Source organism: Capra hircus, chromosome 12 (assembly GCF_001704415.2).
Source record: "Capra hircus breed San Clemente chromosome 12, ASM170441v1, whole genome shotgun sequence".
Classification (NCBI taxonomy): domain Eukaryota; kingdom Metazoa; phylum Chordata; class Mammalia; order Artiodactyla; family Bovidae; genus Capra; species Capra hircus.
The window spans coordinates 58,703,387-58,729,890 of NC_030819.1; the positions used below are offsets into that span (position 1 = coordinate 58,703,387).

The window sequence follows — 26,504 nt, forward strand, 5'->3', positions numbered from 1 at the left end:
GCTTCATCTCTCATTTTCAGGGTAAAAGGATGAATGATGAGTGTCCCTCTGGTCTGGTTTTACTGTCCTCTCTCTTTACTCTTCCACCTAAACACGCAGCTTTGAAAAGCAAGGACTCAACATGTAATTTAAAAAGAGACCCAGGAACATCTCATTCTGATGTCAGATAGACAGCAGGTTGAGGATACTTGTCCTGAGTATGAAGTGTCTTCACGGCATAATTGGGCTTTTAAAACTTGTTACCCCATTAAAAGGAGAGCGTGGGCTGAGTGCTGCATTGGAATTCAAGTTTCATCTAAACAATGTTGAATCTCCTACTTGGCATCCTGCTTATGCTAATTCTTTCAGCACTTAATGATGTTTATCAGGACTTGTGTTTCCTCTTCTTTAGGGATGTGCGCCACTAATGAAGAAAGGTTGGTGTTTTCCAGAGAGGGAAAGGTGCCTGAGAGCAGCACGTAGCGGGTTCTTATGTGGAGCCTTGCAGGTTTGGCCACTCACTGCCATGACTCCATACTTATCAGGAGCTGGGAATAACCTGGGTATCATCTATCCTTCTGTGCAGCTGATTCAGGCTGTGAGCCCTTCTGTGAACTTTTAGAAATAAAAGCTCAGCCAATAGAGCTCGGCTCCTTTCACACACTGCCCTGTCTGCAATGATTCATAATCGAAGGTAAACATCCTTATTTCATCTCCAGCCAACTGCTCAGGTGAAAATGGACACACTGTATTTCATCACCAAGAAGATGTTCTGTGCTTGGGGATGTGGTGGCCCCGTTTCAGGGCTCTGTCGGGCTGTCTTCAGCTGTTTGTGACGTCCTCCTGTCTGAGAAGAAAGCTTAGCCTGAGGGGAACGAGCGGAGCAGGGAGGGAGCCGCCCTCTCTGGGGTCAGAGGCTGAGCGTTGGGACAGCCCTAGAAGGTGGTTGGAGGGGACCACGTAAAAGGAGGAGCAGAGAAGTCGGTCCGTGTGCTTCAGAGGAAGGGCATCCTAGACCCTTTGGTCCTGCACAGCTGTGGGGCTGGGGCTCAGGATCCTGTGTAGGACCTGAGTCTTCGGTTCAGAGAAGGCGCCACTGGTGAAGGAAGAACGCTTATCTGGCGGGTTCTCCTTCCCTGCTCTTTGGCCCCTCTTTCTTTTCTGATTCACTGGCTTTTATTTGCTTGAGTTGGCTCTTAAATCTCTAGGACAGTCTTCCTCCTGAGCCTGGTTTTCTTATTGTTTCTCTACTTTGCCCTCGTTTCTTACTGTTACTGCCTGCCTTCTTTGCAGGGACCAGAGGGGGCCCTCTGTGTGCTCCTCACACTCTTTGCTGATGAAGGTGGGGGGTCCTTGCCGGCACTGAGTGCTTCCTAAGGGAGGGACTGGATAAGGCGAAAGTCCCTGTGACATCTGACAGATTCTTTCTTTGGATGGAGACAAGAGAAGTGTTGACTTGTTCCTTGTGTTTACATTTACAGTCAGTATCCCTGTCCATGAAATGAGGCTTTTTCTTATAAGGCTTTGCCAGCATACTGTTTTTCAGGGTGGTGTTCGTCCAGATTAAAAAAGAAAGAAAATAGTTACAGGTCTGAAACGGAGACAGGGAATAAGCTTAAGCCAGGGAGCAGGGGTTGAGGGGGATTTGGTGCCACTTTCCTTCTCTCCATTTGAATGACTTTTGCTTCAAACAGCAGACTGGCATCAGTAACAGCAGCAGTGCTGGTGATACAGCTTTATTCAGAGTCTACAGGGGGCAGGACTGCTTTCCGTTCTACACAAAGACTACGCAGTGAGTAGAGTGGTGATATTACAATGTGTAGCCAATCTTGTTTAGGAAAGAATTCAAAGTGACTTACAGTGATCTATAAATTAAGGATCATAGGTGAGACCATCAGAGCAATAGGAAAATAAAGACAGAAAAAGAGAGCAGGAAGTAGGAATGAGGTTCACACACAAAATTCACGCGTGCCCCCATGTTGCATATATTAACTACAGGCAGAATGTGCATTTGGTTTCAATAATTCTCGCAGCCAGTGTAGAGAGGAAAACATATCCAGCTGAACGAGCCTGGTGTACCTAACATAGACAGGTCAGTTATCCCCAAAATAACAATGCTTTCAGGTGCTGGGCCCTGAGGAAGAAAAATTCTTCGGTTCTTACAGAAAAGACGCCACATGATACAACGAATAACATCATCGACACAATCCTGACACTGAATCCATCAGTGAGTTGTTTGGGGCCACTTCTCAAAGTGTTCCTCAATGCCAGAGGTGGCATCACCCCAAAATCACTGGGGACAAGCAATTCTAACAGGTGGTAGTGAAATGCATTTGTTAAAAACTTGGGCCCTGGAGATAGATTTTCAAGCAAATGTTGGCTCCACCATTGCCACCTGGGGGCTAACCCTGCCCTGGGTGGATATGGGATTGAATGAGGCAGTGAGCGCAGGATTCCTAATATCCCTGAAACATGCTGGGCACTTAAGAAAGGTTACAGTTATTGAGTGAAGACTGTAGCTGAACTGCAGCATTTGCTTTAAGCATTCCAGAACAAACCCTGTTTTCTCTTAATAGAGCACTTGCTGATAAGCATTAGAGCCAAAGATTTGAAGAGAATCAGCCAAGAGGGGAGATGGGTCTTATATACCTTTACAAAAATTGAGAAGTTTGGAAAAATGTGTCCAAATAGCAGGATACTCTCCACAAAATACAATCCTGGGTCTATACTAATAGTCCAGTAAAAGTACAGTTGAAGCTTCAAAGTCCTGTGCTGAAGGGCATGGTGGCAGTGCTTTCAGGACTGCAAAAGAGATTAACTAGAGTGAAAGTAGAGTTGCTCAGTTGTTTCACTCTTTGTGACCCCGTGGACTGTAGCCTGCCAGGCTCCTCTGGCCATGAGATTTTCCAGGGAAGAGTAGTGTAGTAGGAAGCCATTTTCTTCTCCAGGGGATCTTCCTGACCCCAGAAGTGAACCTGGGTCTCCCGCACTACATTGCAGGCAGACTCTTTCCCATCTGAGCCACCAGGGAATTCCAGGGTATTGGCAAATGTTTGAGCCCACCTCTCCAAAAATTTTTCTCAGTAAAATACCCATAGACCTTCTACTTTTGATAAATTTGTGCCTTTGGTTAAAAGTTCTAAAATTAAAAAAAAAATCTAACGCTTAACTATCAGCTTCATTGGATTGCTCTATCGGGATGTTACTCACAAATCAATTAACATTAATTGGGGCATCTCCCAAAGATGAGTGCTGTTGGTTTTAGACAAGTGGTCTGTTGCTTTTCTTTCTGAGAAATAACAGGCAAGCCATCCAGGCCATTTCTCAACATAGCAGCCATCGCCACCACAATGGTAACAGCAACCATGTTTACCCTCATGGTAACATCTAAATATGAAAAAATGAAGATGTGTGTATTATCTAAATTACGAGTTGGAAGGGAAAAGGGCAAAATGCATTGAGTTCAATCAGTGATGGCATTGAATGAAGAAGTTACTCCTGTTCTTTTCCACTGAAAACTGCTATCTGATTCATCAAGAGACCATCCTGATTCTAAGTATGATCTCAGCACCGGGGTGGAGACGACATCAGTTCATGAGTTCGGGTGGTTTAGCTCATTCCTGTCCACTTAGCTTAAGGCCAAGGGTAAATCAATGAAAAGTGCAAATAACCTTAGAGTGGCACAGATTCTTCACATGGTATTAAAGAGTAAGATGAATAGAAGCCATTATAGAATAGTTACCTGAAAATACCCTCAATACTCAAGGTTGCAATTGATCAAGCAGAAACATGGCTTTTATTTTGGACAGAATGTCTAATAGAGAAACTAATGAGTATTAATTCAGAGGAGCAAAGGCCTGGCCTGGTTAATCATAGACTAGGTTGCACTCTGGGCCATTCATTGTCCACCACTGTGGCGGTGCCCACAGTCCTGGAGACGGAAAATGGTCTCCAAAACTTTTGTTCAGCTTGAGCTTTTTAATCACCTCCACAAGATGAAGGGACATTTAACTTAGCTGATATTATTTTCATATTTTACTTGCACATTTAAAAAATATATAAATAAATTAAAAAATATAAACAGTCATGGTACTGCTTCAAAAAAGTAATAAAGGGAGATATAAACACCTAATTCTAGTTTAAAAACAAACAGGGATAAAAGAATGCTATGCAATCAGTGGTGGTATTGAGACCATAATTAAAAGGAAATGCAGTAGATAGCTTTACTCCCAGCTTCCGGGCAACACAAATTAGCCATCACAGGTACAAATGATCAACATGAGCTTTCTGCAGTCACTCCGGGGTGTCCTTCAAGTTGCCAGTGAGGAAACATCCTCTCATGGCTTGATGAGGATGTCACCTGGTCAAATTAAACAGGGACCTCTAAAGACAACAGTGCCTTTTCTTTCAGAGAGGCATGTCTTGTCTGACCCTGGACGGATCTGATCTGGCTGGCGCTCTGTGCTGCCTGGCCTGTGCCTGGGACTGATGACCCTACCTGATCGAGGCAGTTGCTGCGTAGATATCTCAGTGCTTGCTGGATGCTCTGTGGCAGGGGCTGCCCAGTTCTCTGGACATGAATGATGAGGGGGACGCCAAAGACTGCCTTGTCTCGATAATCGGGAACTTTCGTCCTCTTCATGAACTTTGGAACTGCCCTAAAATTCACAGAAACCAGGTCATGCACGCCTCGTGGAGCACACTGCGGGGAGAGGCTGTGAAAGCAAGAGGGAAGCCAAGCTTTTGTTGGAACATCTGACAGGCGCTGGGGAATTCAACATTTCTCCCTTGATAATTCACATTGCATTGGAAGGACTGTGTGCCCTGTGCCTCTAACTGTTAAACAGGGTGATTCACATTAGCAGAATGGATTTATGGCCCTGCTTTCAAATCAAGTGCTTGACATTCCAGTTTAACTGTGACGGACACACTTCTTAAGTGATAAACACTTTAAAGTCCCCAATAAGACAAAACAAAACAAAATTAAAAATTACATCAGAAAGAAGAAATTTGATTGGGGTTGGAGGAGAAAGAAGAGAAGATAAAATATTATGTTAATATCTTCCCTTACTTTTCTAGAACCAGTTGTACTTTTTAAAGAAAATTTTAATACACAAGCATATGTTGATTTAACCACACAATTTATAACTTTCTTATTATATTTTATGAAATATAAACTGCCAATTCTTCTTTGTGCATAATATATAACATATGACAATTAGCAGCACATCTTACATTTTTCCAAATTCATCAAATTGTGTAAAATCGGTCCACATTCAAGTTCCAACATACGCTTTAGTGAGTTCCTTATTCCAAAGGTTTATTGCATAGTCTTGTTTTTATTAGCCAATGAAATAAGAGCGGAACTGTTTTAGAAGAGTTCAGTGCTCTCAGAATGAAGCAATGCTCTAAGTGTGGAGCTCTGCATTGGGCCAGGAGATACAAGAAACAGATGTTTTCTTTGCAAACTGCCAGAATTACTTTATGGCAAGTTTATTTTTAATGTCTCTGTTCACAACTAATCACTCTTTACTTGGAACCTGACTGCCTTCCCTGGAAACTGACAGAGAGCAACAAATAAAGCAATGCTTCCTGTAGGCTACATCTCATCCAGGCTTTGGCATCCCAGAGGCGGACACTGAGGAAGAACTCTGGGCATTTTTTTCCCTAAGAGACTGGCAGTGAAAGAAACAACCAGATTCCTCAGAACTCAGAAAGCAAATACAGAAGTGCTTGCCATCACACACTGAGCCCTGGAAAAAATGGTCTGCTCCAAGGTGAATGGGCTACGCACCATGTCCAGCCGTGCTTGTTGGACATGGAGTGCTTCTCCATGATGGCCGTGAGGCGGAGCAGCGAGAAGCGCTGGAGCAGGTTCAGCTGGCCGGCTGTCTGTCCGCTGATGTGGGGTGATGCCGTAGATGGCTGCGGCTGGTGTGAGAGCTGGAAGCTGTTCCACCGGAGTCGCCTTTACCAGAAAGACCGTCGGAGAAGCCAGTCACAAAGGGGATAGGTTTGTCAGAAAACATGAGATGTTACCGATTTTTAAGTAGCTAATCAAAATAGTTTCCGAGCTAAGAGAGTCACAGAGCAAATGGAGCAGAAAGACACAAAATGCACAGAACAAACAGAAGAAACTATTTTGGAAGAAGTCATTATCTGTTTCACTGGTGGTGTTAGTTGCTCAGTCGTGTCCAACTCTGCGACCCCCATGGACTGTAGCCTGCCAGGCTCCTCTGTCCCTGGGATTCTCCTGGCCAGAATGGTGGAGTGGGTTGCCATTCCTTTCTCCAGGGAATCTTCCCGACCCAGGGATCGAACCCAGGTCTCCTGCATTGCTGGCAGATTCTTTACCGTCGGAGCCACCATTAGGAGGCTTAAATAAGTGATATGATAAATTTTATGTGTTAGTTTATTCCTAAATTCATTCCCACAGTGTTGAAAGCACCTGAGACTGTGTGTGTAAGAGAGAGAGAGAAACGTTCAGACAGACAGAGGCAGAGACAGAGATCACACACATTTGGGAGCTGCAGAGTACCATCACACTGCTGTCCTGACTCCACACTCTGACTTGTGACAGGTGCAGATGAAGCTCTCCTGACGTGATTGCACAGCAGTGAGCCCGAGAGACATCACTGCCTTGGGAGAGTCCCAGCAGCACGTACAGTAGGATTGTTCCTACTGGTTACTCCCTTCCAGGGACATTTATCTAAGGTGCTTGTGAAATGATGATAGTAAAACAGCTTTTATGTGCTTTGTATTCTGCATTTTAAAGTCAAAATAAACATATAAAGTACTGCATACACCTTCAGTTCAGTTCAGTCACTCAGTCATGTCCGACTCTTTGCGACCCCATGAATCACAGCACACCAGGCCTCCCTGTCCATCACCAACTCCCGGAGTTCACTCAAACTCATGTCCATCGAGTCGGTGATGTCATCCAGCCATCTCATCCTCTGTCGTCCCCTTCTCCTCCTGCCCCCAATCCCTCCCAGCATCAGAGTCTTTTCCAATGAGTCAACTCTTTGCATGAGGTGGCCAAAGTACTGGAGTTTCAGCTTCAGCATCATTCCTTCCAAACAACACCCAGGGCTGAACTCCTTTAGAATGGACTGGTTGGATCTCCTTGCAGTCCAGGGGACTCTCAAGAGTCTTCTCCAACACCACAGTTCAAAAGCATCAATTCTTCAGCACTCAGCCTTCTTCACATCCCAACTCTCACATCCATACATGACCACTGGAAAAACCATAGCCTTGACTAGATGGACCTTTGTTGGCAAAGTAATGTCTCTGCTTTTGAATATGCTATCTAGGTTGGTCATAACTTTCCTTCCAAGGAGTAAGGGTTTTTTAATTTCATGGCTGCAGTCACATCTGCAGTGATTTTGGAGCCCAAAAAGATAAAGTCTGACACTGTTTCCACATCTATTTCCCATGAAGTGATGGGACATGATGCCATGATCTTCATTTTCTGAATGTTGAGCTTGAAGCCAACTTTTTGACTCTCCTCTTTCACTTTCATCAAGAGGCTTTTTAGTTCCTCTTCACTTTCTGCCATAAGGGTGGTGTCATCTGCATATCTGAGGTTATTGATATTTCTTCTGGCAATCTTGATTCCAGCTTGTGCTTCTTCCAGCCCAGCGTTTCTCATGATGTACTCTGCATAGAAGTTAAATAAGCAGGGTGACAATATACAGCCTTGACGTACTCCTTTTCCTATTTGGAACCAGTCTGTTGTTCCATGTCCAGTTCTAACTGTTGCTTCCTGACCTGCGTATAGGTTTCTCAAGAGGCAGGTGAGGTGGTCTGGTATTCCCATCTCTTTCAGAATTTTCCACAGTTTATTGTGATCCACACAGTCAAAGGCTTTGGCATAGTCAATAAAGCAGAAATAGATGTTTTTCTGGAACTCTTTTGATTACACCTCAGATCTCAGAAATTTCTCATAGAACTTTTTAAAAATGTAAGATTTGGCAAGGTCATGGGAAGAGCCTGTGCACAGGCAATGGGCCTTGTCATCAGTGCTTTGCACATAAGCTCAATTTTTTTTTTTTTGTGCATAGAACCAAGCCTGGGTGTTCTTTGGAAGGAATGATGCTAAAGCTGAAACTCCAGTACTTTGGCCACTTCATGTGAAGGATTGACTCATTGGAAAAGACTCTGATGCTGGGAGGGATTAGGGGCAGGAGGAAAAGGGGATGACAGAGGATGAGATGGCTGGATGGCATCACCGACTCGATGGACATGAGTTTGAGTGAACTCCGGGAGTTGGTGATGGACAGGGAGGCCTGGCGTGCTGTGTTTCATGGGGTCTCAAAGAGTTGGACACGACTGAGTGACTGAATTGAACTGAACTGAACTGAACTGAAGATTGAATTAAAGGGTAAACACTGGGAGAAACAAATGTGAGCTGAAATGGATTCAATCTGCACAAAAGCCATACTACTGCTCAAATAATTCCCAACTGCATACTTCGCTTAGACCAGTGTTAAATATTTAGAAGGTACTCTATAAATGTTTGTTAAATAAACAGACCATAATTATTATGAAATGGATTTAAACCTCACTTCACAAAGCCATGCCACCAACCTGTTTGGCCTGGTCAGAGAGGCCCCTACTCCTGAGTCCCTCCTTTCTCTGACCCCAGCGGCCTCTGACTCAGTAAGAGATGCTCCATCTCTTTCCATGTCACTGGGTGTGGTCCGACCTTCAGAGACAGAGTTGCCTTCAAAATCCAAGGTGATCTGATTGGGAGAGGGGAAGGGGGAGAAGCCAGCCTCTCCGGCACTGTGTGTCTGTGGTTCGGGTAACATGTTTCTGGACCAGTCATCCACCACTTCCTGGAGCCCGTTGACGTGATGGAGGATGTCATCCAGGTGAGGGAAGAGGTCATCCTTCTCCAAGTCCAGAAGGTCCCCGGTGCTGGCGTACAGGTGGGAGCCGGGGACGTTGTCGTAGATGCTGACCCGACTCGCCCTGTGGCAGGACCCCACGAGCCTGGGCTCTCTGGCCCCCGGGCCGGGCTGTCTGCCCAGGGAGATACTCCCGGTCCTCCAACTCGCCCCCTGGCTGCTGTCTGTTGGCGAGAGGCTTTCGATAGAGAGTGCCTTGGGGAAGGTCCCTGGCTTGTGGTCCTTGGGGACGTGCACCACCAAGTTCTCTTGCGAGTGAAACTCGTGTGCGTGGCGGTCCCCCGCGTCCCGCAGTGCTGGCCCCGCCAGCACGTCCAGGTCTTCAAGGTACATGCCCCCACGCTTGTGTGCCTCCTGGCACCTCCGCTCCTTCAGGCCCGGCGTGCTCCCCCCGCTGCTGCTGTTCTCCGAGGGGCTGCTCTCAGCACCCCACTTGGTGGGGCCAGGAAGCCCGGCACTGCTGGCAGTGGGGGGCGAGTTCTGGAGGTGTCCATTTGGGATCTGGACGCACTGCATGGCCCTGAAGGACTCAGGCTCCTGCTGCGGCACTGGCCCGCTGATCACCAGGCCCCCGGGCCGCCCCTTGTGCCTTCCCTGCGCGCCTTTCCCTCGCAGCGTTTCCATGCGTTTCAGGAATGACTTGGCTCTGGCCCGGCTGGGCTTCTCATTCTTTGGGTGCAAAGGGTGCTGGAGCCCGTCTTTGGGGGATGGCAGGAGGCTGTTGCCCACCAGCTTGGCGTCCAGCATGACCGGGCTGTCAGCGCAGTACTGCCCGGGGCCCTCAAAGGCCTCCCGGCCGGCGCCGTGACCACCTGGCTGGCTGCGGCCGTCGCTCCCACCGCTGCTTTCACTGTGAATGGAGCAGACCTCGGGCTCGCTCAGATCCGTGAGGACGCTTTCACTGCTGGTCGTGTTTTTCATCCTAATGTCTCCCGACGACCCATTTCTGTCTCCTCCAGGAAACAGTGTGTGGAGGTCGTCCACGCGAGACCACCGGCGGCTGGTTCTTTGGAAAGTCCATTTGTTGCTGATGCAGAGATCTTCCTCATCGGAGTCGTCACCCTGGAAAACAGCAGCAGGATGCTAATAATGGAAGGGTGGCAGGGTGGAGAGGGCAGTTAGGGGAGCATGGGCACGGCACCCCTGCCTCGTCCTGCCCTCCCTCTCATGGGTGGACCCTTTTGCTGGTCTCTCCACCACATTTATTGTTCTGGATGCCCTCTTCCTTCCCAGTAGCTGGAAGATCCCTTCCCAACCCATCCAGCTCTCTTCCCTTCAGTTTTCCTTCCTTCCTCTCTAAGAAGCTTTGTGGACTGATTATAGAGGATGTAATTACCATCTGGCTAGACAGGCTAAATATAAAACACCTGCAGTTCTCCCTTTTTGAGTAGAAATTCAATCTTGCCATAGAAGGCACTTACTTCTTTCCTTAAATCTCTTTACGGAGCCCTAGGACCATATTTCTAGCTTTCCTCTTATGAGCCTCGGAGTCACTAGATCTCAAAGCCAGTACTCCTTAGTCTCCCAGACTTGATTCTTAGCATATGTTCCCACGTAAGTTAACAGCCAAATTATCTCCAAATTCCTGGAAGTGGAAATTTGGGAGCCATTCTAGAGATTCCTGGTGGAGGGAGGTCACATCCCAGCCAGCACCACCAGGCCAGCCTTCTTGTTTTTAATCAGCCCTGGATCCGAGTGCCTTCCTGGGACATGGGTATCTGGGTGCTATGGCCCCACCATTTTGCCCTGTCATACACCTCACACATTTCTCTTACATCTGGGTTCTGCCTGAATGTGTAGCCCCTGAGACAGGAGAGTCTGGATTCCCTGAATCCAGTTTGTTTATCTTTGCAAATCCCTGGGCCCAGCCCAGCACAGACGTATAAATAATTTCCTTTCCAGACGAACTGGGTCATCCATTCCTTCTTTCTCTTCATTATGTGTATTACCAAGATCCGACTCTGAAATGGTTCTCAAATCTGCTCCCTCGTTCATATCTTCACTCTCATTCCCCAGTGTGGGCCCTTGGCACCTCTGGCTGGGTTATTACAGTAAAAACCAGGTCAACATCCTCTCCATCTAAATGGCTTTCCACAGTATAATCCAAGAGTGATCACAGGGTTTCCCAGTTTAGACACTTTCCGTTTCCCTTAGCTCTCCAAAGTCTGGGTATGGCATTTTCAACCTGACTTTCAACCTGAAGCTCTTTCAACCTGACTCCAATGTGCTTTTCTTATGTTAGCGGTTCCTCCCCATCTTCCTGCATTCTGCTCCTTGACCTGCAACTAGGCCCAACACCCAGCTCTGTGACAGGATTAAGAGCCTAAAGGGTTTATATAGTCCCGTCCTTCCCTGATCCCTGACCATTCTTGGGTACTCAGCTTCATGGGTCTCTTTGAAGCCTTCCTGACAGCCCCAAGGCAGTGACTATGCTTCCATTGTGCTCTTGTAGCATTCGGTTTAGATCTTTATTGTAACATTTATTATAATGCTATCTTAATCTCATGTCCCAAGCACCTACTCTCAACTGTTACAGATAAGCTCATCAGGACCAGGGCCTGCGTTTCTGTGTTGTATTCATATTTATATCCTCCCAATGTGGAGAAGGCAATGGCAACCCACTCCAGTACTCTTGCCTGGAAAATCCCATGGACAAAGGAGCCTGGTAGGCTACAGTCCATGAGGTTGCAAAGAGTTGGACATGACTAAGCGACTTCACTTTCACTTTTCACTTTCATGCATTGGAGAAGGAAATGGCAACCCACTCCAGTGTTCTTGCCTGGAGAATCCCAGGGACAGCGGAGCCTGGTGGGCTGCCGTCTATGGGGTCGAGCAGAGTTGGACAGGACTGAAGCGATTTAGCAGCAATGCCCAGCAGAGAGTAACTGCTCTCTTTCTCTCTATGTGTGTATATATAAAAATATATTAATTGGACTAAGTGTTATTTCACTTTACTTTGGCATCCGGTTCTAAGACCTTGTTGCCAGTGCAAGCAGTACCAGTTAGGCTTAGGTGACTGTCTGAAAGTTGCTTACTCTCTCCAAAGTGGATTTCTATCATTTATAAAATGGGACTGAAAATTGGTTCTGCATCATAGGTTTGCTTCGGGGATTACATGAAATAATGCACTGACTAATCCTTCACTGAGGGGTATTTTGCTTATTTGTTATTTTCTCGTGTTTGTTCAGTTGTGTCTGTGCTTCCTGTCCATGTAAGATAGACGGCTTATCCATCTTTCTATATATCTGGCATCCACCTGAACTCCTCTGGACATCGCAATATATTATCTTCAAGGAAAAATAAACAGATGCTCAGTCGGTGAATGTGGGATCCTTCCATTCTTATTCCCTGAAAATCTAGGTTCACAGGGATTAGACTAAATGACAAATTTGAACTTTCAAGTATAAGGTGGAAGAAAGTAGAAAACCATGGCAATCACAGAGAATTTCATAGCTGTGGCAGCATGGTGGGAAATTAGCTTTGAGTTTTAAAAAAGCTGCATAAAACTTTAGCTAAAGAGCTTAAAAAGTTGCACAAATGGAAAAAGGGCAAGACTCTAGGATGAAGACTCAAAAATATGCTTTCTTCATAGCATTTTCTACCTTCTCTTTCCCTGTGATGGATACATTTCCCCTGACATCTGAGGGCCATTTAAATATCAGGTACTGTGACAGTTTGGAGGTTGAGTTTATTGGATTTTCATGTCGTATTTCAGGAAGCTAGGAGAAGTTGATATTAAGTAAACACTCTGAAAAAAACTTTTAGCAAATAGTTTCTGAGAAGGCAAAAGAAGGATATGCTTTTAAAGAAAATACAGATATTTTAAAATAGAAACTACAACATTTAGTGTTGGCTCCAATGAGCTCTCTAAAGCAATCCCAAACTTGGTTACTGATGCTAGCAAACCACGTACTAGTTGGAGAAGGACTTCTTTATGTTGATTTAGAAAAGATGCCAAGCCGGGCACTGTGGGCTAGGGATGGAAAGCCCACTCCTGTCTGCTGGGCTCTAAGAGCTTATTATACTGGCTCTGGGCAAAAAGAGATATTTACAACCCAACCAAGGCATGTGAAAAAGTGGTAAACTCCTGGGGAAAAAGGCAAACAGTTCAGGGAAATTTTGCAGTATTTAGATGGTTTGAACCAAAACAAACAAACAAAAATCAAAGCAATAAAAAACAAAAATAAAACAGAGAGAAAAGGAAAAGATATCTATCTTCTTTAGTATGCAATTATCAGAGTACATCCAGAGGGTCCTGACATGATTCTGTGTCTGTTTTTTCCCACTGGTGCAGGATCTTTGAAACTGATAGTGACATACAATAAGAAATACATTTTTTAGCTATAAGTGGGTACTAGAGATGCAAGGTAAAACACCATCAATATAATGAACTCTGTGTATGTTATATATGAAAGTTGTTAAGTAAGTCCTATGAGTTCTTATCACAAGGAAAAACATTTTTTTCTTCTTCTATTCTTTAGTATTGTATCTCTGGGATGATGGATATTCACTAAACCTACTGTGGTAGTCATGATGTATGTCAGTCAAATCATGCTGCACACTTTAAACTGATACAGTGCTATATGTCAATTATACCTCAATAAAACTGAAGAAGGAAAAAAGGAAATAATACAGCACTGATAATAGTATATGGAACATACTAAGTGCTCAAAACATGTTAGCTATTCATTAAAAAGAAAAAATTCCAGCACAACTCAAGGCACATATACAAATTACACTAAAGCTAAATAAATAAACAAATACATAAATTTATGCTATCACAGTTATCTTTATCCTCTGATATGTTATATTCTAGTTTAGTCCATTTCATTTTTTTTTTGATGTTGTTTGCAACCCACCAGATTCATCTGATAACCTAACAATGGGCCTTGATTCACAGCATGAAAAACACCACAGTTTTAGTTTTTTATACACTCATGGCCCAGCAGATGGTCAGGGACATAGCAGATTCTCCGATAATAAACGTAAGGTGTACTCCTTAGCAGATGATCAGATTTCTTTCTTTCTTTTTTTTTTTTTTTTGAGGCTAAACACAAATAGTTTGTGATTATTTAGAAATGCAAAATGGAAACCTCTAGAAGTCAGATGTTTTTATGAGAAAAATACACACCAAACTAACTTTATTCTGTTATCTCAATGATTTAGTAAACCAGGGAAATACTAGGGACACGGTGTGTCTGGATTTCAGCCAGGAACTGACAAAACGCCAAGACACCAAACTGCTGGAGGCTACAAGCATTTTGTGAGTAGCTGGTTGAGTAACTCCACCAGAGAGGGTGATGGAAAAACTGAAAGCAAATGATGCAGGACGCCTTCAGCCTGCGTCCATTTGAAGAGCAAGTTGAATGAGTCCGAAGGATTCATGTTTTTAAACTGAAGATGGCACAGATTATTCACTAGCTGATCTTTTTTGTTGCTGTTTATTTATTTTTAATTGGAGGATGACTGCTTTACAATGTTGTGTTAGTTTCTGCTGTGCAATGAAGTGAATCAGCTGTAAGTATACGTATGTCTTCTCACTTCTGGACCTCCCTTCCACCCCGCCCCCATCCCATCCATTCAGGTCTCACTAAGTGATCTTAAGGAAGGCACTCACTCTAAGACTCAATTTTCTCAGCTGTAAAATGGAAATGATAACAACCCACATCTGGCACGGTTTGCCAGTAGAATCAAATGAGATTATATGTGAAAATGCCAGATAAATCTTAAAGTGCAAGATGAAACTAATTATTGTTGTTAGAGAATACTGATTTGAGATGCATAACGATCGTAACAGAATTGAAGGATGGCCTGTGTAATAACATGAAATTTCATGAAGTTAAACACGAAGAACTTAACTTCACAAATCTATTATAGGATGTGTGAGATGGAACAGTCTTCTTTCCTATCAATAGTCTTGAGAGTTGTAGCAGATTTAGGCTTAATATGAGTTAACCATGTAATGTGGTAACCAAACCAAGACATCCACCTTAGGATATCTGATCAAAAGCATGGATCTCAACACTTGGGACGTGCAGCCCCATTGTATTCTGCACCGGTAACATACATTAGGAACAAAGGGCCACTTCTTAAGGTGCACAGGGAATGGGATATATTTCCAGAGTAGAGTAATCAAGTTGGCCAGTGATCTAGACATCACAACCTTCTATGAAGGATGACTGAAAGGGGTAATGGTTTGATTTAGAAAAAAGGAATTCGAGAACAGTACAAACTCAAAGTGTGGTCAAGTGGCTGATAGTCCCCTAACCAGTCTTCAGTGAGGTGAGTTCAGACACTAAGAGTAAGTATTAAAACCATTTGTCACTATTTAGCATGGCTGTGCTATCCAAGCTCACGATCACTACACTTGTCTTACTAAACGGGGCTGAGATCAGCTTGTGTGCTGGGCTCACAAAGTCCATGTTACATGTGACCTTTCAAGATCAGTTTATCTAGCATAACCCAAAGTGTATAATGTACAGGATCCATTGTTTTACAGAAAGACTACTGTAGAAACTAGATAGTGACTGTGGATTAAAGATGAATTTTGACAATATAGCATCACTTACTTCATTTTGGTAAAAGTAAAAAAGAATAGCCAAAGCTTTTAAAAATTACTTTAAAAACCTCTTTATTTTTATTTTTTTTAATGTGTATCATTTTTAAAGTCATTATTGAATTTGTTACAATATTGTTTTTGTTTTATTTATTTATTTTTTTTTTTTTGGCTGCAAAGCATGTGGGATCCTAGCTTCCTGACTAGGGATTGAGCCTGTACCCCCTCAATTTGGAAGGCAGAGTCTTAATCACTGGACTGTCAGGTAAGCCCCACTCAACACATTCTGTGAGACTGGCTTCTTTATGATGGTTAATATTAAAACAAAGAAGCACGTGAGATACACGTTTTCGCCTGTGAGTGGTTTCTGTCAATCAAACCTAAATTTCATAACAAACTGAAAACTCACCATGGGGAATACTCATAGTCATAGTGTTTGATTGAAATGTGTGTATAGACATTTAATATGGGGAATTGGTATTTCAAAGTAAACTTTTTATTTAGTTCTGACAGCTGAACAACAGAAAAAAAGTTGCAAATGCAATTGTGATTCTTCATATTAATTGCCTAAGTGTACACTTTTAGTAAAAATATGAACAATTTTTGTAATTCTTTTCTGTTATATTTGTTTCAGTTATATTTATTGGAATGCAATTTTGTATCTGCAAAGTCTAATAAAACATTTAGTCTTGTATTTTCTCTAGTACAATTATTAGAGACTATCTAATGATTGTATCATTCATATTTCTAGTATTATTCATGTTTCTAATAATTGTTTTGTAATGAATTTTACAAAAGTATCTTGGTCAGTGGCAGGCTGGGAAGTTTTTAAAAAATCAATCATTCACTGTAGACAGTTTAAGAAACTCTGTTCTAGACTGAACAGAGGTCACAAAACTTTCTGTAAAGGTCCAGATAGTAAATATTAGAACATTAAAACTACTCAACTCTGCCTTTGCAGCCAAAAGGATGGGTGTGGCTTTATTCCAGTACAACTTTCTTTACTAAAGCAGGAGCAGTAGCTTGCTGAGCTCTGGTCTGGACAGAGAAGAAATCCATATTCTGTGCCTCTCCAGAGAGAAGAGTTATATCAAGTCAACTATTATATGAAAGACTTCCAGTAGTTAGGAAAAAATAAATTGCCTTGCATTTTAATGAACTCAAGTCTAGATCTTTATAAACAGAGGCTGAGTGAATTATTGGATGCTCTGAAAGTAAATCCTGTGCTGGATAGGAGGTTGGAAAAGATGAGTGAAGAGTTCCTCTCACTCAAAGATCCAGGTTCAAGGATATTCACACATAACACTCTTCAATGTAAGATGTACTACTTTCCAGTTGAGGGAATGAGGGAATGAAATGTAACTTCTCTCATTTGCTCTGCTCTTTGGAGCTGCCAGGTGGTGTCTTATTTGATGGGACATTTGAGGTTATGAAAGGCAATGAAGGGGGGGAGGGTGCAGGCGGAGGCTGAGACCGGGCCCCCTCACAACAGCTGCAGCTCCTTTGAAATGCCCACGGCATCCAGGCCATGAGGTGCTGGCTGCAACGTGGCGATTAGTCATGGTTTCTGTGTTGCTTTCCACCTTGCGGTCATGATTTCAGAGAGCTTTATTAAAACTGTGACTTTAACCAGGACCTTCTTTGGAAGCCGCTCGTCCTGCCTCAGGAAATCTTGCGTAGGAATCCTGTGTGTGTACGCATCTCTCTCTTTCCTCATTTAACAGAGATCCTTATTGGAGTCTTCAGTCTCGGACTTTAACTTTGAATAGAGCCCACATCACATTAACACTGACTGTAATGAGGAGATTTCAGTGTTGTCATAAAGCAAGTCTGAATGCTGTAGGACATAACAAAGGAACAGTTTTCTGAGAAAGAGTAGCTTTGCATGTGCCTTGGCATTTTTAATTTAGAGGAAACTTCAAACTTCTTTTGGCTTTGTCTAAGAAAGTGAGAATAGTCATAGCTGAAATTAATATATGCTTCAGAGACAAATGCCAAAAACACACACTGCAAAGGGAAGGATTTTGTCTTTTTTAAACAAAATTTGACCATCTCTTTACACTGGAAACAGGAGCTCATAAGAGGTGGCTACTCCACAAGTACATGGAAATTTAGATGTGTATCTTCCATGAAAGTTGACTGGGGCTGAGTGGCTGAGCCCTCCTGTTCAGAAGCACGGCCCTGCATACTTGCAGCACTGCAAGGGGAGGAGCCTGAGGCCAAAGGTGGGCAATGGCTGGGTCCTGAGGCTCTCAGAAATGCGGGGGTTTAGTAAGTCTTTCAGTGAGATGCATGGCCAAGATTGAGGGCACGCTACCTGCTTCTCATGGGGAAAGTAATCTTGAATCTTTAGAGGACTGCTTTTCTCTTCTGCAAAGTGGTAAGGTGTGATTTCAGTTGTCTTGGTGCTTTACAAGTGAGTGGTATTTGATGTACAAGGAAAGTGCATGCCTACCTAAGTATGAATGAGGCTTCACCATTGTCATCGATTTGTGGATTTTGTTTTGTTTTTTCTCCCATCTTGGGTCAACCCACCAAACTCTTCAGAATTAAACAAAATCAGGTGAGAACCAAATTCAAAGCAGAGCAGTGAAATTCATGACTCTTTTACCACGAGAGATCCAAAGGTAAATTTCCATGAAGACATTAAATAAATTGTGGACTTGAGTACAAAAAGCAAGAAATATCCCTCTTCTAAAACAATAAAAATATCTAATTGTATATATTGCCGAGGAAGCCCTTCCAGGTCTCAGGCCGAGGGCCAGAAGCTCATGACAATACATTTCTGAATCTCTCTCAAGGGCCAAGAGGGGCAGAACAACTGGGTTCAGATCCTGCCTGTGCCGTTTCTGAGTGGCTCTGGGCAAGTTACTTGGCTTCCCTGTCCTTCGATCTCTGCATCTATGACGTGGGGGCAGTGATGAGCAGTGGTACCTGCTGTGGAGTGGGCACTGTGGGCACCTGCTCATCACAACACAGAGTGCTAAGAAGCACACACAGCCTTCCTGAGGCTCTGGAGGGAGAAGCAGGACTGTGTTTCCGGGTGGTGAAGCCATTTGGGGATGACATTCTGGGGAATTAAACATGTCTGGGCCTCTGCAGATTAGAGGTGAGCATTATATTTCTGTTTCTTGGATTGATTAAAATAGGGACAAGCCCAGAGGAAATGCTACTGTCTTTTTTTCCCTGCCAAACAAACTAATTCTACAGTTGGTTGAAACTCTTGTGGTGCTTGGTTCTCAAGTTTTACTTTCTACTTCTGATCATTTATCCTAGTCCTAGTCTGTATTTAGTTTTTTTTTTTTGCAATAAAATAAAGGATTGGGTGAAGCTCCAATACTCTGGCCACCTGATGTGAGAGCCAATTCATTGGAAAAGACCCTGATGCTGGGAAAGACTGAAGGCAAAAGGAGAAGGGGGTGACAGAGGTTGAGTTGATTGGACGGTATCACTGACTCAATAGACCTGAGTTTGAGCAAACTCCGGGAGATAGTGAAGGACACGGAAGCCTGGCGTGCTGCAGTCCATGGTGCTATGGAGAGCTGGACACAACTGAGAGACTGAACAACGACCAAGGGCTGGTCTGTGACTTGTGTCAGGAGCAGATCATAGGGACATGTGCCACCACCGGGGTCTCCTATGTAGTTGCTTAGACCACAGCCCCCAATATGCATCACGGCTAAGATTTGTGAGTAGGTGGAGACCACTCACTGGATTTATTTATTTCAAAATTCAGGCCACAAGTCCCTATATTACAATGTGGAAAGCCCTGTTTTATTCAAGTGCCTACACCCATGGGGCCCACAGCTAAGTAGGGTTGTAAGGGTATATGCCACCACAGCCAACATAAGGCATAAATTAAGAACATCAGAAAGCCGAAGGGACCAATTCACAGCGGAGCTTCTGCGAAGGTAACATGGCCTAATGCATGTTATTCAAGCCTGTCCCACATGTGGGTTTTGAAATGCTGGTGATAAAGGGAAGAATTCAATCACACCACTTGGTTGAAAACAAATCATATTGTTAGTCTTTGGCATTTGTGTTTGTGATACATAGCAGCTAAGAATCTGCACTGGCAGCCGGACAGACAGCCACACGGGCGTGGCTGCGCTTGGTTTAATAAGAACCATGTGTTACAACCAAAACAACATCTGACCTTCTCAAGGGCTCCATTCAGCCAGACAGCTGTTGGGACGTTTATTCCCACATTTTTCATTTTTCTTTGACCCGGACAAATTGCCCATGTTTTAATATATTCTCTGGATATCGGTTTTCACCATTTTACCTCCTTAGCTTGAATCTTTGGTTCCTAGCTCAAACCCCAAATTGTTATGAAGGTGAGGTCAACCAAAATTCATTTGTGCTTTTTTTGGGTGTTATTTTAGAGCAGAAATTCAGGCTAAAGTTATTTTTAAAGATTTGGTTACTCGGGAGTGACTTAAAATCCACGAGCTGTAATGACTTCTCTGTGTAGACCAGAATAAAGAACACTTTCTTACAACTCAGGGATGTTTTCTCTGCTTCTTCAAAATACAGTACGGCTTGACTTGTTACATATAGAAGATGTGAAATGAAAAAGGTAGCTAACGGTTTTAATTCTGAGTTTCCTAAAAGGATCAATTCAGTGAGAAAGAGGGGTCTTTCAGCACAGTGGTTATGGGCCTCAGTTCTGGAGTCAGACACACCTGAAGTTGAAACCCTGCTCCTCCACCAGCTAATAGATCACAGGCAAGGGACTTAGCCAGTTCAGGTTTTATTTTCCTTCTCTAGAAAACAGAGACCCTCTGCCACAATGCATGAAATGCCGTAACATAGCTTGTGGAAAATAGTTAAGTGCTCAATAAAGTATAACTTTGTTTCAGAACTGAAATCGCCAGCCTTACTCCTACAGAGGGAAAAATGCCTGCAAAGTCCTATAAGAGAGAGGCAGTGTAGTGACTCAGAAACTGAAGGATGTTCCTTGTTGCTAGAGAAAAGGGCAAGGGGTGAGAATGCAGAGATGGGGTGAGTTCTGAATCCTCTTGTTACCCTCTCCTTCCACCTGCTCAACCATGATGAAATGAACCAGCCTGACAATGAACACATCCTGACCTGCACTTGAAATAAAATGCCATAGGAAAGAATGAAGCAGAAGACACCTGGCATGACTCACCCCACAGAGTCTGGTCTGCATTCTCTTAAGCTACAAATCACTGGAGAATTTGAGTCTAATATGGAGTGGATATTTACAGCTAAACAAACTTCTGAAAGATTATCATAAACAAGGCATTTTACGTTTGTATGCAAACCCTCTGATCAAAACTAAAGCAAAGTGAAACAGATGTTAGCCTAGGTTCCTATTGGGCTTATTCATGATGCTTATGATAAGATGAGATATTTGGAGAATAAACACATAGACGGTCAGTCATTTCAGATTTTTGGTTAGGTTTGTGCTGTTTTTAATTTGTGAATGCAGCTTGTCCTGCTGGTACAACCATGGTCTTAGTAAGGTGTAGTAAGTTGTACCTACCTTTTTCCTTTGGAAGTTCACATCAAGTTTCATTGAGGCACACTTGTTCAACGTATTTAGTCGTCTAAAAAGAAATAAAAATGTGATCATTGCTATCACTAATGAACCTAAATCTTTCCAGTTTGATGAGTCTCATCGGTTGCCAGTGAAGCTGAAAGTGCAGAAACAACCAATCACATCCCAAGAAAGGACTCTACCAAGAAATGGTACATGATAAAGGGTTCCCTTTTGTTCTCCAGCCTCCAGACCTGAGAGGACCTTCCATGAAGCTTACCAATCCCTGCTGCTTCCCTTTCCATCATTCTTGGAACCCATGGGAAGTAATTTTAAGCCATATTTTCACCAGCCCCTCATTTCATCTGCCACTTTGACCTTCTCTCCAGCCTATCCTGCTAATTCCCAAATTTGGATCAACTCAACCATCTCTCTTCTCTCTTGCTCTTGTGTATAATGGGAAAAGAACTCACATTATAGTGCTGAATTATATATGCCATGAACTGAATTGTGTCCTCCCCAAACTCACAGTTTGAAGCTCTAAACCCCAATGTGATTGTGTTTGGAATACGAAATGATTAAGGTTAAATGAAGTCATAAGGTAGCGCCTTAATCCAATAGAATTAATGTCTTTAAAGGAAGAGGCTGATTCAATGGACATGAACTTGGGCAAACTCCGGGAGATGGTGAGGGTCAGGGAAGCCTGGCACGCTTCAGTCCATGGGGCTACAAAAAGTCAGACATGACTTGGTGACTGAACAAAGGATGCGACACCAGAGCACTCCCTCCCTCTCAACCAGCCATGGGAGGACACGGCAAGAAGGTGGCTATCTGCAAGCTAGGAAGAGAGTCCTCACCAGAAACCAAACCTCACTGGCACCTTGATCTTGGACTTCCCAGCCTCCAGAACTGTGAGAAAATAAACTTCTGTTGTTTAAGGCACCCAGTCTGTGGTATTTTGTTTTAGCAGTCTGTGATGACTAGTACATAGCAATAATTACATTTTGAAATTCTCCCTCAGCTGGGCTCCTCAAATTGCTACCCAGCATTTATTTCATTTTTTTTCTCTCTCTGTAGGCATTCATTCTCAGATCATGAAAAATATCACAGTTCCTCAACAGACCACTGCCAGTCAGCTTAAGTCGTTAATTATTTTAACAGTTCTTTCCTTCATCATAAGAAATGTTCATATTCTTTTTAAAAAATATTTTTCTTTATTTATTTGACTGTATGGCATGCAAAATCTCAGTCGTAGCATGAGGGATCTAGTTCCCTAACTAGGGATTGAACCCAGGTTCCCAGCATTGGGAGCGTGGAGTCTTAGCCACTGTACCACCAGGGAAGCCCAAGAGGTTCGTACTCTTTTTCAAAGCTAACCCTTTATCATGTGTTTGACTATAACATCCACCACATCACCTGGATTCTTTTTACTCTGCACAGGAATAAAGGGATATCAGCTCTTAAAATAAACTAGATTCTGATGATGGTTATCTTCTTTCGCTAGCCTGGACACCCCACCTGAGCTCCAGAGCTACATTTTAAGCTACTCACTAGTCTCATTCATCTGGGGGGTCCTCCTGGCCCTTCAAACTCACCGATGAAAACTGAACTCACTGTATTCTCTTCAAAACCTGCTTTTCCTGTTTAAAGTCTTGTCTTGATTAACAGCATCACCAGTAAGTCAAGTCACCCAAGCTAGAAAACAGTCATCTGCCTGTTAATTAGACCTCCATGATGTCTTTGAATTTTGCCTCTTCTGGGTCATACTCAGTCCCTTCTCATCTTTTACTTAGAGTCAGGAGACAGACAGCCTGTTAAACTGGTTTCACTAATGCTTCACACTGAAACTAGTTCTTTTTGTCAGTTTCTTATCATGATATTTACTTAAAATATTTAATAACTATCCTCATTTTCAGCCATCTCCAGCTTACCCACTTATTAGTCATTCATTAGTGTCAACTATGACAGGCAGTTATGGACTAGAAGCTGATCACCTAGTCTGAAGCTATCTTCTGCAGGTCCTTTGCTCCTGTACCTGACAGCCAGTTCCAAATGTGTTAAGGTCTCTACCTAAGAACTAAAAATGTTATTTGAGGTGCATTATGTACAGTTGATCTTTGAACAACATAGGTTTGAACAGTGTGGGTTCACTCAAACACACATTTTTTTTTTCAATAAATATACTGGAGGGACTTTTGCGGTGGTCCAGAGGCTAAGACTCCATGCTCCCAATGCAGGGGGCCTGGGTTCCATTCCTGGTCAGGGAACGAGATCTTACATGTTACAACTAAAGATCTTGTATGCTGCAAGTAAGATCTGGTGGAGTCAAATGAATAAACAAATAGGAATTTTTTTTTGAGATCTGCAATATTTTGAAAAAAGCTTGCAGACGAACCAACACAGTACTGAAGTAGAAGAACAATGTTGGAGAATTGACACTACCCAACTTTTAGATTTACCAAAAAGCTATAGTAATCAAGACAGTATGATAGCGGTGAAAGAAGAGACAAATCGTCAGTGGAATAGAATACAGAGCCCAGAAATAGACCCACACAAATATAGCTAACGAATCTTTGACAAAGGAGTAAAGGCAACACAATGGAGAAGAGATAGGTTTTCAACAAACAACGCTGAAAAGACTGTATATCCACATGCAAAAAACAGTCAGTCTAGACACAGATCTTATACGCATCACATAAATTAACTCAAAACGGATCACAGATCTAAATGTAAGCACAAAACTGTAACACTCCCAGAAGATAACACAGGAGAATATCTAAATGACCTTAGGTTTAGTGATAACTTTCTAGACACAGCTTCAAAGGCATAATCTATGAAATAAATACTTGACAAATTGGATTTTATTAGATTAAAAACTTCTGCTCTGTGAAAGACACTGTCCAATGTATGAAAGGATATGCCACAGATGTGGAGAAAATATTCATAAAAATCACATCTGATAAAGGACTGTTATCTAAAAAATACAAAAAAACAACTCTTAAATTCAAAATAATAAAACAATCGGAACCTTAAATTCATATTACCAAATGGAAGAAGCCAGTCTGAAAGGCTACATACTATATGATTCCAACTATATGGCATTCTGAAAGAGGCAAAACAGTAAAAAGATCAATCAGTATAGGGACAGTAAAAAGATCAGTGGTTACTATTGGTTAGGAGGGAGAGAGGAATCTCAGGATGGACAGAAAGGGTAGAGGATTGTTAGAGCAGTGAAACATTCTGTATGACACTATAATGGTGGATACATGACACTATACATTTGTCAAAACCCATAAAATGTATAAGACTGAGGGTGAAGCCCAACGCAAACTATAGACTTTGGGTGACAATGATGTGTCAATGCAGGTTCACAGCTGTGAGGTGTCACTTGGGTGGGGGATGTTAATGGTGGGAGAGGCTGTGTATATGTGGGTACAGGTGGCAGATGAGAACTCCCCATACTTTGTGCTTAATTTTGCTGTGTATCTAAAACTTCTCTAAAAATAAAACCTATTATTTAAAAATGTAACCTTTGTTTTATTCATTTAAAAGTCATTTTATTTCTTGGAGTTTGAAATTACTGATGTAAAGTGATCCGCATTTCTTTTGCTCTGAATCTACTTTCTTATTAGTACTCAGTTCTATCTACAAAATTGTCATGATTAAAGACATCTTAGAAATTCTGGATATAGTTTCAAATATCATATGCACAACTATTCAGTTCTTCCTCTCATGACGGATACGTTTATCCAATCATCATGCCATATACTTTAAATAACTTATAATTTTATTTGTCAGTTATGCCTCAATAAAGCTGAAAAAAACCCAACTGATTTTTTAAGCTGGGAACAAAAGACAAAGAGGGAAAACATTCTTTACGGTGATCTGAGACTAGGCAGACATTCCCAGCATGGTGTAGCATCAGTCTGTATTTATCTTCTATAATGTAAACAATGGCTAGACTCTTCAAGAATACAAAATGGATAAAACACACCCTGGAGAGATGGAGATGCCTCTTTAAGGACTGGCTGCTTCAGGTAAAAGAACATGTCATGTAACAGAAGGATTCACAGCCCTTTATCAAAACCACCATGAATTCTGCTATGACTATAGCCAGGGTGCATTTAGGACAAATATTAGCATCAGTATTTGTTTCCCTCAAACTTAATGATGGGGCTTCCTAGGTGATTCAGTGGTTAAGAATCAGTGTTAAGTTCAGAATCAGTGTTAAGAATCAGTGTTAAGTGAATCAGTGTTAAGCCAATGCAGGAGACGCGGGTTCCATCCCTGGGTCGGGAAGATCCCCTGGAGGAAGCAGTGGCAACCCGCTCCTGTAGTCTTGCCTGGGAAATCCCACGGACAGAGGAGCCTGGAGGGCTACAGTCCCTGAGGTCGCAAAGAATTGGACAGATTGAGCAACTAAACAACAAACAACAAAAACCACTTAATGATAAGTAACATAAAACCCTTCAGAAAACCTGAGTCGGTCTGTCACTGGTGGCCTGGAAAACTATCCCTGCGTGAACAGGAATTATAAAATGTGTTTTCTTTGCTGCATGAACAGTGTGTCTTCCACTGGATTAGAGCCTCTTTTGAGAGGAACCATAATTTATTCTTCTAATCCACCTAAAACCTAGCGGGAAATTTTATACATGATAGTCTCTGTGGGTTTTTCTTTTAAACTGAACATACTTTGTTTACATTGGTCCAATCAGCGACTGGCTTCAGTCACAATAGACCTTGTGTACTCAGAAGAGCAGAATTATTCTCCCCACTGAATATGACAGGCTGAGAGCCGCACCTCATTTGCATCTCTGACGCCTAGCACAGGCACTGGTTCAGAGAGAATCCACTGGGTAAATGTTTGCTAAGGAAATACTAGAACCTGGCAGGCTCTGGGGACCGACTGGCCTGACCTCTTTTATTTTCAAATGAGGAGACCAAGGCTCTGAGAGAAAACACTTGCTCAGGGGCACCATGCATCAGCTAGACAGCTGGACTTCGCCCTGGCCAGAGATTTCTCCGCTCCAGCCTCCTCAAGGAGGACCCAGGAGGCCTGGGAGATGACAGCCTATGTCCTGGACCTTGCACAGGCTGGTCAATAAACGATAGTTTCCTTCCCCTCGCTACGTTTTCCATGGAAAGAGGAAACCCATGACGCATATTGAAGCTGTGCAGTTTGTGCTTTGGGCCAACTGGATTAACGTGTTGACACAAGCAAAGCAGTCTGACCCTTTCCGATGGACCGCCCACAATGTCCATGGCTACCAGAACCTGGTAATTTCTACTGTTGTCTTCAGAAGGGTTCACGCATTAGTAAAGGAGAAACAGTCAGAAGTCTCATTTTAAAAGTGAAACTTGAAGTTCTGGAGGGAAAGTCAACAGGAAGAGAAGAAGCTGAGATACGACCATCTGACAGTGGGCAGCACGTTCCAGGAACAAGTCGAGGGGCTGGGAATGCAGAGGTGACCAGATGTGGTCCCTGCCCGTGGGGATCTCGCACTCCTAAGTGGGATATAAATATGATGAACAAAAGGAAAAGCAATTAACTCTC

General features: G+C 43.0%; 1 protein-coding gene across 5 annotated transcripts in view; it reads right to left on the reverse strand.

The window, feature by feature from the left end:
* Positions 1–26,504, reverse strand: part of STARD13 (StAR related lipid transfer domain containing 13) — a 381,403-nt gene that overhangs the window by 16,804 nt on the left and 338,095 nt on the right. For 3 of the 5 annotated variants that reach the window (XM_018056642.1, XM_018056640.1, XM_018056639.1), the window contains 4 exons: positions 20,957–21,020; positions 8,569–9,953; positions 5,774–5,947; positions 4,478–4,694 (listed from right to left, as the gene is read on the reverse strand). In XM_018056642.1, the coding sequence (XP_017912131.1) occupies positions 4,478–4,694; positions 5,774–5,947; positions 8,569–9,953; positions 20,957–21,020 (1,840 nt within the window). The remainder of the gene's footprint in view (positions 1–4,477; positions 4,695–5,773; positions 5,948–8,568; positions 9,954–20,956; positions 21,021–26,504) is intronic. The other 2 variants (XM_018056643.1, XM_018056641.1) reach the window with 1 other exon arrangement.